General features: G+C 38.4%; 1 protein-coding gene across 1 annotated transcript; it reads right to left on the bottom strand.

Moving 5' to 3' along the window:
* Positions 1–1740: 1740 nt before the first annotated feature.
* Positions 1741–4483, bottom strand: LOC130915018 (transcription factor HES-2-like). The gene is made up of 3 exons (XM_057834686.1): positions 4439–4483; positions 4266–4352; positions 1741–2040 (listed from the first exon to the last, which is right to left on the bottom strand). The coding sequence occupies exons 1-3, from the start codon at positions 4481–4483 to the stop codon at positions 1741–1743; spliced, it is 432 nt and encodes a 143-aa protein (XP_057690669.1).
* Between the last annotated feature and the right edge of the window lie 7873 nt (positions 4484–12356).

Consider the following 12356-nt stretch of genomic DNA (forward strand, 5'->3'; position numbering starts at 1 on the left):
GGATCTGATCTTTGTCAAAATCACACAGATGAAAAAACTGCTTTAACTAAAACCACCCAAACGTTTATAGGTTTTCATATTTTAATGAGGATAGCATGCAAACAATGACAGAAAGGGGAAAATAAGTAAGTGAACCATCACATTTAATATTTTGTGGCCCCACCTTTGAGAGAAATCACTTCAACCAGATGCTTCCTGTAGCTGCAGATCAGTCTGGCACATCGATCAGGACTAATCTTGACCCATTCTTCTCTACAAAACTGCTGTAGTTCAGTCAGATTCCTGGGATGTCTGGCATGTATCGCTGTCTTTAGGTCAAGCCACAGCATCTCAATGGGGTTCAGGTCTTGACTTTGACTTGGCCACTCCAGAACGTGTATTTTGTATTCTGAAACTATTCTGAAGTTCTGAATTAACCTCTGTGTTGTGGATCATTGTCTCGTTGCAGCATCCATCCTGTTTTTAGCTTCAACTGTCTGACAGACGGCCTCAGGTTTTCCTGCAAAACATCCAGATCAACTTTTGAATTCATTCTTCCATTATTGGTTGCAAGTTGTCCAGGCCCTGATGAAGCAAAACAGCCCCAAATCATGATGCTCCCTCCACCATGCTTCACGGTGGGGATGAGGTGTTGATGTTGTTGAGCTGTCCCATTTTTCCTCCACACATGACATTGTGTGTTACTCCCAAACAATTCAACTTTGGTTCATCAGTCCACAAAATATTTTGCCAAAACTTCTGTGAAGAGTCCAAGTGCCTTTTTGCGAACATTAAACGAGCAGCAATGTTCTTTTTAGACATCAGTGGCGTCCTCCGTGGAGTCATCCCATGAACTGCATTCTTGGCCATAGTTATACATATAGTTGATGTGTGCACAGAGATATTGGACTGTGCCATTGATTTCTGTAAGTCCAGCAGTCATTCTAGGGTTCTTTTTTACCTTTCTGAGTATTCTGCGCTGAACTCTTGGCGTCATCTTTGGGGGACGGCCAGTCCTTGGGAGAGAAGCAATAGTGCCAAACTCTCTCTATTCGTAGACAACTTCTCTGACTGTCGATTGACGAACATCCAGACTTTTAGAGATGGTTTTGCATCCTTTCCAGTTTTAGACTAATCAACAATCCTTGATCTCAGGTCTTCAGACAGCTGTTTTGAACGAGCCATGATGCACATCAGACGATGCTTCTCATCAAGGCATTTCTTACCAGGTGTGTGTTTTATAGTGGGCAGGGCAGCTTTAAACCCCTCATCAGTGATTGGGCACACACCTGACTTAAAATGTTTGGTAAAAATTGGTTTCAATTGCTCTTTAAGTGTCCTTAGGCAGAGGGTTCACTTATTTTTCCCCTTTTGTCATTTTTTGAATGCTATCCACATTAAAATATGGAAACCTATAACTGTTTGGGTCGTTTTAGTTAAGGCAGACACTGTATTTTCATCTGTGTGATTTTGACAAAGAGTAGATCACATTTGATGGGGATTATATGCAGAAATGTGAGAAATTCCAGAAGGTTCAGATACTTTTTCATACCACTGTAACATAAAACTGACAACTCGGCAACTGGCGTAAATGTTTTTTTAATTATTATTCTCACACAAACAACATTTAAATACATTTAAGGTGCAAACATGCGTCACATAAACATCGACACAAAGGATTTTGGTCATTCATAAAATGGCAGTATTTACACGTGGAGTTCTACATTTCATTGCACTGACATTGTCCACTCATGTTGTAGATCAGGACCAGGGTCTCCACAGGCTCCCCGCTGTATTGGGCTTCTTATGGGATGTCCTGGAGGGACCACCAAGAGCCAGAGGGGAACCAGAAGGCCAGGAAGAAGATGAAGAAGTTGAAGACGAGGAGGAGGAGAAGCCTTTGCTTTCAGTTTGCAAGAAGTTGGCAGCTCTTTGCAGGCGAGAGGAGATGTCATTTTGATAGAAATGTAGCTGCTGCTTCTTATTTTTGGCGTGTTGCTGCAGGAAGAGGACCGTCTGTTCCAAGATCTCTGCTTTCTCCAACCTTCGCCCGCCATTTACCTGTCAAAAAATTCATGCAGGCGGCATCACACACAGTTTTGGATGCACATGCTTTTAAAAGCATTTTCATAGCATATACAGCAGTTGGACAAAATAATGGAAACACCTTTAAAAAATCAACAAAAACTAATTTAATATGGTGTAGGTCCGATTTTTACGGAAATTAGAGCCTCAATTATTCATTCATACAACTTGTGAATTGTTTCCAAAGGAGTTTTAAGCCATTCTTCAGTTAGAATACCCTCTAACTCTTTTAGAGATGATTGCAGTGGAAATCGACATCTTAATCGAATTTCTAAAACTGACCATAAATGCTCAGTAATGTTGCGGTCTGGGGATTGTGCTGGCCGTACGAGATGCTCCACTTCATTAGAATGTTCCTCATGCCATTCTTTAAGAATTACGTTCAATTATTATGGTGCCAAAATGGTAGGTGTTTCCATTGTTTTGTCCAACCCCAGTAGAAACACTTTCACTTTTTCAGTACAGTAATGTTGTTTTTTTGTAGTTGATCATCATTTGAGAGCTCATTTTTTATCATTGAAAAAAGAAACTGACTTTTACTCTCCAGAAAAAGGACTGTACAACCTACTGCCAAAACCTTTGATGCAGCACCAATAAGCATGTACACTCTCATCCCCTATAAGAATATATGGAAATTTTTTTTAAAATGTTTTAACAAATACATGTCAGAAAAATTACCCCAAAAAATTACTAAATATAAGCCAAAATAAAGGAAAAATCCATATGTACATAAAAATGAAGTCTGTATAAAAGTGCTAGCTGTGCTAAGTTGTGACCAGCCCTTGTAGAAAGGCGGAAGGCTTCTACATGAACTTTGAAGGCAACATAAATATTGGCCCAAAGCCAGAGGTGGGTAGTAACACGGTACATGTACTCCGTTACATTTTCTTTAGTAACTTTTTGGAGAAAAATGTGCTGTAATGTAAAAGTAGTTTTACCAAGCCATGCTTTTTACTTGAATAGATTTGTGAAGAAAAAAACGCTACTCTTATTCCGCTACTTTGGGCTACACAGAAGTCGTTACATTTTACAATTTCGTTCATAGAAATTTTATTTTAAAAAAAACCCTCTTAATGTTTTCGTTTTATTAAAATTTGTAAAAAAAAATTCAATCAAAAAATAGCTCGCCATTGTTGATGTCAATAATTACACCATGCTCACTCAGCATACTTACACTTAGCATTTTTTTTTTTTTTTTTACATAGCGTTTTGACAGTTGCCGTCATATTTTCGGAATCAAAGCACCGTGTACCGGAACAGCATTCGGGCCCTGAATCTTATACCGGAACTGCGTTTTGGCCCTGAATCCTATACTGGAACTGCGTTCCTGACCGTTCTGGCCCACTTTCACCCCTGCTCTTTGGACGAATAATGCTTCATTTCTGTCATTTTTTTCTTTTGTCGAAATACAATGATTTTTTTTGTTTGTTTGTTTGTTTTTTGGGCTTTATGTGGTTATGTAATTGGTTATTGTACAGTATCATTGTAACAGCAGTTCACATAGATAACTTTGTCGTGAAGAAATACCATTGCTTACAAAAAAAAAAAAATCAAACTAATTTGTAAGCAGTTACTCACCATTACTTGAGTATTGTTTTCATCAAATAACTTTTACTTGTAATTGAGTACATTTTTTGGAAGACTACTTTTACTTTTACTAATATTAGTAATATTATTTTTGAAGTAACGCTACTCTTACATGAGTGCAATTTTTGGCTATACTCTACCCACCTCTGCCCAAAACCGATATTGAAAAACCAATGTTGATATTATCCAATGTCATTTTAAAATGCTTTTATCGGCCAAAAAAGCTAATATCGGACAACTCTAGTTCAGACCATAAAAATAAAAGTGTTATTGTGAAACCACCCGAAATCGGGAATTTTTTTCATTGATCTAAATGTTTTTTTTAGACATATTAACAAAAAAAAACTTTGAAAAACTTTAACTTAAAATGTGTACCAAAAAGGTGCACCCAGCATTAAAAAGTACACGAAAAATATGAAAAATTACTTGCAAAAATGTAAATCTAGAAATACAAAAAATCGAAAATGTTCAGTTACATTAAAATATATGTAGCTAAATATAACTTGCACAATGAATTCATTTATTAAACATTTTTTTAACTAGTCTTTTCTTTATAAATACAGGCGTTCAACCATAATTATTAAAATACAGTAATATTTAAGTGTTATATTTACATGAGCTGCAATCAAAAGAGTTTTCAGGTTCTCCAAACTTCTGTTTATTCTTTCCCGACGTCGCCTTTCCACCTCAGGTTTTAAACTCTATCAGGGGAAAAAAATAACAGCATTTTCTTCATCAATACATACACTTCATAAATACAGATAATAATAATCTAAAATCCACGTACCTTCCTTTGTGTGTTTGCATGCTGGCATGGCTGAAGCATCTTCATGACTGCCGTCCAAAGTTGAATGTGCCCTCTCAGAACTCAATGGACCATATAGACTCAACACAGGCTCCACCCACTCTTTCCACACGGTCATCTTTTATGATTACAACGTGCCATATTGTACTCATCACAAATAATAGCCTGGTCACGCTCATTTTTTTCATATAGTAGAGATTTCACCAGTTGGTTTCCTCTAATCTAACATGAAATGATTTCCTATAAAATACTTCTCTCTCATTCATTTAAATGGTTGTTGAAATGATCCAATTTAAACGATTTTAGCGGTCATCCATCAATCATGATCGTCTTAATGATTAATATTAACGCTTTTTGGGCGCATGCATGTCCCAACGGGACCCTTCGCTATAATCAAGGGCACGTGGACGTATAACCCGATTTCCTGCACAGCCCCCCACCCAAGCGACATGCGCCCCCTGAAAGGTGAGACCAGCTCGTGATGTATTAACACATGTGAGGAAAGAAGGGGGGTTGCCGTCGTCCGGAAGAAACAGCATGAAGTTCACACACACTTGAAATAAGTGTGGAAGTTTCCCACTAGACTTCTAATTCTTTTGAACTCGGAGAGACAGCCAGCCTCTCCCAATTGTATTGGATTGGACGCCAATTGCCGTCAATGGCAACATGATAAACCAAGGGCGTAGGTTTGGTCTCAACATTGGTAAGGGACGATATAACAGCATAACCTGCATGTACACTTTTTGGGGGCGGGACCATAAGCGGAGTTTGACTTTTGGGCCAGGGGGGGCACAACATGTTGATGACCCCAAAACGCAGTGTCAGCAATAAAATTTACTTACAAGAATATTTATAATAATAAGTTGAAAATGAGCTTTTTTTTTTTGTTTCCTATCATTCTTGAGCTGAATTCTAAATCAGGCTGATTAGGACAGCTATACTTTACGCCAAGGCCGGCCCAGCCTATACACAGACGATGCAGCTGCTTAGGGCCCCTGACCACTAGGGGGCCCCCAATCTGGTAACCTCATTTTATACGTTGTTAATAGAGCATCGTGAATAATGTGACGCGCATTGCCGCTTATCCATGCAAGCGTCCATTTTCTTGTCATTACATGTAATTTGGGGTGAGAAGTTTGAAGTATGCAGTGCAACAAAATATGATTAATATACAAAATATGGACGTATGGAATGGATTGCATGTATGGTTTTCACAGTACACTGTGACGAAATGGTTGACCAAAAATATGGGCCCCTTGGCATTATTTTGCTTAGGGGGCCCCCAAATGGCCTGGGCCGGCCCTGCTTTACGCCAAGATCGTCATTGATTGACTATGGTACACCCGCCGGTGACATGCCAATGTAGTTACCCCAGTCAAAAATTGTATCCCCTGGGCGGAGCCATATGGAGGTAGATTTGTCTTATTCGATCAAAAAGCATGAATGCAAAAATTAATTTGAAACTCAAAAAAATGCATTTGAAAGCTATTTTTCTTTGATTTTTTTTTTTTTTTTTTTTTTTTTTTTTGTGATTGAAGCAACTTTTTTGATTGAAGTAATTTTGTTTTGCGTTTGGGCCACATGTTGGCTAGGACATTTGTGTGTTTATTCAATCAAAAACTAAGTTGCTTCAAACAAAAAATATGTATTTTCAAATGAAAAATCACTTCAATCAAAAAAGAAAAATTTCCCTCAGAAAAAAAAATTTTGAATGGAAAAAAAGGCTCAAATATTTGTATTTGAACACTTAAATTTTAATTAAAAATTTTGATTTTAGCAATCCTTTTTGTGTTTGGGCCATATTATGGGTAGGACATTTGTGTCTAAATCATTCAATCCCCCCCAAAAAGTTGCTTCAATCAAAAAAAATATTTTCAAACAAAGAAAAAAATCATTACAAAAATAATATTGCCCTCCCCTAATTAAAAAAAAATAATAACATGCAAAGCAAATGACCGTCTAAGGTGCTAGTAACATGATCTGTTCGAAAAATAATTTTGGTTTCAACATTGGTTGGGAGGATATAATAGCATAACTGCATGTACACTTTTTAGGGACGGGACATCAATAAGACCAAAGAGGTTGGGTGAACGGGGGTCAGGGCTACATTTTTCACCATTATGAACCTAATTAATTGATAGGCTAAATCAGACATGTCCAAAACTCCGGCCCGGGGGCCAAATGCGGCCCGTGGACAAATTTCATCCGGCCCCCAGCATCTGTCATAAAATCAATGATGTCTGGGCCCACACACAGACTTAATAAATTGGTCAGCAGTACTGATACCAGCATATGAAGTGTCTTACACACTAAATGCTGCTCCTCATTTACCCATGAAAAGGCAGCAGCACTCTAAGCAACATTACCCCGTGTGGCCTTTACTCCCAATTTTCTAAAATGGCGACAATCAACAAAAAAAAAACAATGTTGACTGCGACGGCCGACGCTTCAAGGACAGGTGGAAATTGGACTGTTTCTTCACTAAAATACGCAACAACTGTCTGCCTCATTTACAAAAAGACAGTTGTTATTTTTAAAGCGTTCAATGTGAGGCGATATTACACGACAAGATTACAAGGACGATCCGTAGCGAGAAATTGAAGCAATTTGAAGCTAGTTTAATTTCACAGCAGCAGTATTTCACAAGAGCCCGAGAGTCGAAAGAGAACGCCACAAAAGTTAGTTGCGAGATTGTTGAAATTATGAATTTAAAAAAATAATAAAGCAAATGTGACACACAGAATGGATTGCTAAAATTTGCTTAAATATATGTTCGACATAAAAGACGTCAGCCAAGGTCGGCCCCCCAAATTTTTACCACACCAAATCTGGCCCCCTTTGCAAAAAGTTTGGACACCCCTGGGCTAAATGATCAATGCAAAATATATCTGTATTGAGTTACGGTAACTTTCACGTCATACACGGAGAGGCATAGCCCCCCCCCCCCCTTGTGGCCGAAAATGTCACTGCATGTAATTGACTTTCCTATATATAAATTTAAAATTAAGGCTTTGCCGGTAAAACGTTGTCTATAAAAGTTGTAAAGCAATAAAACAAACAAGAAAAATTAATGAAATGAACAACAAATACTAACTTTCACATGTATGAGTTCAGGTGATACACTGTTCGATTCAAACCTTTGTTTTCAAAAAACCCATTCATCTAAAAGTTGGTCATTTTTCACCTATATCAAGAAAACATGCTTTCAAATAAGGTTTTGAACAATATACGTATATTCTTAAGAACATTTCTGATAAGTTTTTTTAAGATTAAATATACAATGTTTTTGCTTAAAATAAGTGTTAGGCTTATTTTCAGGTACCTGTTTTTCTTATTTCAAGAAATCTAAGTAAAATTTACTTGAAGCACTGGGAGATAAATTCACTTATTTCTTGTACGTTTACACTGAAGACAAGGGAATTTAAGTTATAGTTATTATTTCAGTTTCAAGTAGGTGGGTTTTTGCAGTGCATACAAATACTTGTTCTCCCCACTGTATGTATTGGTTCAGGTGTTACACCATTCGATTCAAACCTTTGTCTATGAAAACTTGCAGAATAAATGTTTGGATTTTATTAGCAAATTCAAATTACAATATTTGAATTTAACTTAAATTATATAAACATACACAATGAATGAATTAATAATCTCTTAACTATGCAAAAATGCAAAAATAAACATTTGTCTTAAGACCACTCAACATTGTCGAAATAAATAAATTAAATATAATTTTAAAAAATCTCAGTCAGGGTATTACAAAAAAATAAAATAAAAATGTAACCTCAAAAATCAGCATTGAATCTCTGCTTTTTGCAGATGATTTAGTGCTTTTGGCTTCATCAAGCCGTGACCTCCAACTCTCACTGGAGCGGTTCGCAGCTGAGTGTGAAGCGGTTGGGATGAAGATCAGCACCTCCAAATCCGAGACCATGGTCCTCAGTCGGAAAAGGGTGGAGTGCCCTCTCCGGGTCGGGGATGAGATCCTGCCCCAAGTGGAGGAGTTCAAGTATCTTGGGGTCTTGTTCACGAGTGACGGTAGGAGGGAGCGGGAGATCGACAGGCGAATCGGTGCGGCGTCTGCAGTAATGCGGACGCTGCACCGGTCCGTAGTGGTGAAGAAGGAGCTGAGCCGAAAGGCAAAGCTCTCGATTTACCAGTCGATCTACGTTCCTACCCTCACCTATGGTCACGAGCTTTGGGTCGTGACCGAAAGAACAAGATCCCGGATACAAGCGGCCGAAATGAGTTTCCTCCGCAGGGTGTCCGGGCTCTCCCTTAGAGATAGGGTGAGAAGCTCGGTCATCCGGGAGGGACTCGGCGTCGAGCCGCTACTCCTCCGCGTAGAGAGGAGCCAGCTGAGGTGGCTCGGGCATCTGGTTCGGATGCCTCCCGGACGCCTCCCTGGAGAGGTGTTCCGGGCATGTCCCACCGTCGGGAGGCCCCGGGGACGACCCAGGACACGCTGGAGAGACTATGTCTCTCGGCTGGCCTGGGAACGCCTTGGGATCCCGCCGGAGGAGCTGGTTGAAGTGGCTGGGGAGAGGGAAGTCTGGGCTTCCCTGTTAAAGCTGCCGCCCCCGCGACCCGACCCCGGAACAAGCGGAAGATAATGGATGGATGGATGGATGTAACCTCAAAAATATGAATTTTTTTTTTTACCTCAATTATGATTACTGTTTTATTATGTGGGAAAAATTCTGCATAAACTGCAAAAATATATATGGCGGAAAATGCAGACAAGGCTGAAAAAGCAGTTTCTGCTCTTGCACCCCTCTTTAAAATAAACTATTTCAAGCCAAAAGAACTGTTGTGTTTGATAGAACAATATGTCTATATGCTGCCATGGCAGTTTAATGGCGCATGCAGCCTCCGAGCTATTTTCAATTTGTCCGTTTTACCCTGGAGACCCCCGTTTACAGACACCCGCAACCGCTTTTGTTTCAAGCCAGCCATAAAAAGAAGTAATTATATTTATCATTCGAAATGTATGTCATTTTTAGCTTAGAATTAAAGATGTCCCGATCGATTGGGATGCCGATCGATCAAAGTATCGGAATCGGCAGAAAAATATCGGACATGCCTTTTTTAAATATATATATATATTCATTCATTCATTCATTTTCCATGCCGCTTTTCCTCACGAGGGTCGCGGAGGTGCTGGAGCCTATCCCAGCCAACTACGGGCAGGAGGCAGGGGACACCCTGAACTGGTTGCCAGCCAATCGCAGGGCACAAGGAGACATACAACCATTCACGCACACACTCATACCTACGGACAATTTAGAGCAGACATGTCCAAAGTCCGGCCCGGGGGCCAAATGCAGCCCATGAACAAATTTCATTCGGCCCCCGGCCTCTGTCATAAAATCAATAACGTCTGACCCATACACAGACTTAATAAATTGGTCAGCAGTACTGCTACCAGCATATGAAGTAGCTTACACACTAAATGCTACTCCTCATTTATCCACTAAAAGGCAGCAGCACTCTAAGCAATATTACCCCGTGTGAATCTTCCAATTTTCTAAAATGGCGATGATCAAAAAAAAAAAAAAAGTTGGCTGCGTTGGCCAACGCTTCAAGGATAGGTGGAAACTGGACTATTTCTTCACTAAAATACGTAACAACTGTGTCCGCCTCATTTGCAAAGAGACACTCACTGTTTTTAAAGAGTTCATTGTGAGACAATATTACCAAAAAAAGGCACACTGACATGTAGAACAAGATTACAGGGAAGATGCGTTGCAAGAAAGTGAAGCAACTTGAAGCTAGTTTAATTTCACAGTAGGATTTCGCAAGAGCCCGAGGGTCGAAAGAGAACGCCGCAAAGGCTAGTTGCGTAATTGTTGAAATTATTAATTTTAAAAAATGACAAAGTAAATGTGACGCACAGAATCGCTTGCTAAAATTTGCTTAAATATATTGTTCTAAGTAAAGGTCGTCAGCCCCCCACATTTTTACCACACCAAATCTGGCCCCCTTTGCAAAAAGTTTGGACACCCCTGATTTAGAGTGTTCAATCAGCCTACCATGCATGTTTTTGGGATGTGGGAGGAAACCCACGCAGGCACGGGGAGAACATGCAAACTCCACACAGGAAGGCCGAAGCCGGGGATTGAACCCTTGATCTCAGAACTGTGAGGCAGATGTGCTAACCACTAAGCCACCAATATATATATATATATATATATATATATATATATATATATATATATATATATATATATATATATATATATATATATATATATATATATATATATATATATATATATATTTTTTTTTTTTTTTTTTAATTAAATCGTTTTCTAATTGTATTTAACATTACAGACAAAATGTCTTACACTCATCCAGAGTCTTTAATTTTGGCTTAAAGTAGGGCTATCAAATTTACCGCGTTAACGGAGGTAATTAATATTTTTTTTAATTAATCCCGTTAAAATATTTAATGCAATTAACGCATGCGCTGCACGACCCACTCACGCATTGTCGCATTCAATCTATAATGGCGCCGTTTTACCTATATATAGAGATAAAAGGCAGCGTAAAATCAGTAGAGTGAATTTTGGCAGTCTTTGAAGCCATTTTTTAATTAGCTAAAGCCTTAAAATCCCTCTCCCAACTATTACAAAATATCGTGGGAAAGGAATGTGGGGAAGAAAGGTAGTAGTTGATCTTTTTCTTTACACCCTATGTTATTTCCCAACGCAGAGAATATATATCAATTGGTGCCACTACGCACAGTCATGGTTGCACTTCCCATCATGCATTTGGGCAGAACAGTTAAATGGCTACAGTATCATTTACTGAAAGCTCAACAAATACAGTAGATGGCAATATTTAGTCACAATATACAAAGTCACATTTATCCTTTAAGAATTACAAGTCTTTCTATCCGTGGATCCCTCTCACAGAAAGAATGTTAATAATGTAAATGCCATCTTGATGATTTATTGTCATAATAAACAAATACAGTACTTATATACTGTATGTTGAATGTATATATTCGTCTGAGTTTTATTCATTTTTTTCTTAATGCATTGCCAAAATGTATATGATCGGGAAAAATTATCGGGAATGATTGAAATTGAATCGGGAGCAAAAAAAAAGCAATTGAATCGGGAAATATCGGGATCGCCAGATACTCAAACTAAAACGATCGGATCGGGAGCAAAAAAAACATGATCGGAACAACCCTACTTAGAATCATTAATTGAAGTCTAATATTTAGTTTAAAAATATATATACATACATTTATTTACTCGCATATTTTAAACTTATAAACAATTTACATCACGATGAAAAAAATAATGTCTGTGAATATCTCAGGGATATACCTCATAACTATCACTTGATTGTTTTTTTTTTTTTTTTGTTACTGTCACATTTTCCCAGATATTTTAGATGATAAAGAATCGATCCAAGCATGAAAAAAAAAAAGTCTAAAAGGGTAAATATTTGAAAAAGAACATCTCGACCACTCCTTGATGTCTGCGATTTCTGATTTCGACCCATGTTATATAACCGTGTTTCACCCATAAATCCTCCAAAAGTCCAGCTGTGTCTTGACACTCGTTGAGACATGCTACACGGTTTTGGGATCGAAACAAGGTTAGTACGCGATAATATCTCGTTAAAATCAGACTGTCTTTAATTATGCTCTCTCATGCTGTCACCTTGATTTAGGGTTTAGGAGTTCTTTTTTAAATGCCGTCCTGTTCTAAATTTTTCTTCCCCCAGAAAATTGAGATTTTAAGCTTTCCAATGATGTATCAGACATGCATATAGGACAATTTTTAAATTTGGCCAAATTGGGGGTCTCAGTGTTATAACCCTATATACATCCCTATGCAAACCTACGCTCTTGTGTTAAACGCATGCATTAATTTATCATGCAAAA

This window comes from Corythoichthys intestinalis, chromosome 4 (assembly GCF_030265065.1).
Source record: "Corythoichthys intestinalis isolate RoL2023-P3 chromosome 4, ASM3026506v1, whole genome shotgun sequence".
NCBI classification, from domain to species: domain Eukaryota; kingdom Metazoa; phylum Chordata; class Actinopteri; order Syngnathiformes; family Syngnathidae; genus Corythoichthys; species Corythoichthys intestinalis.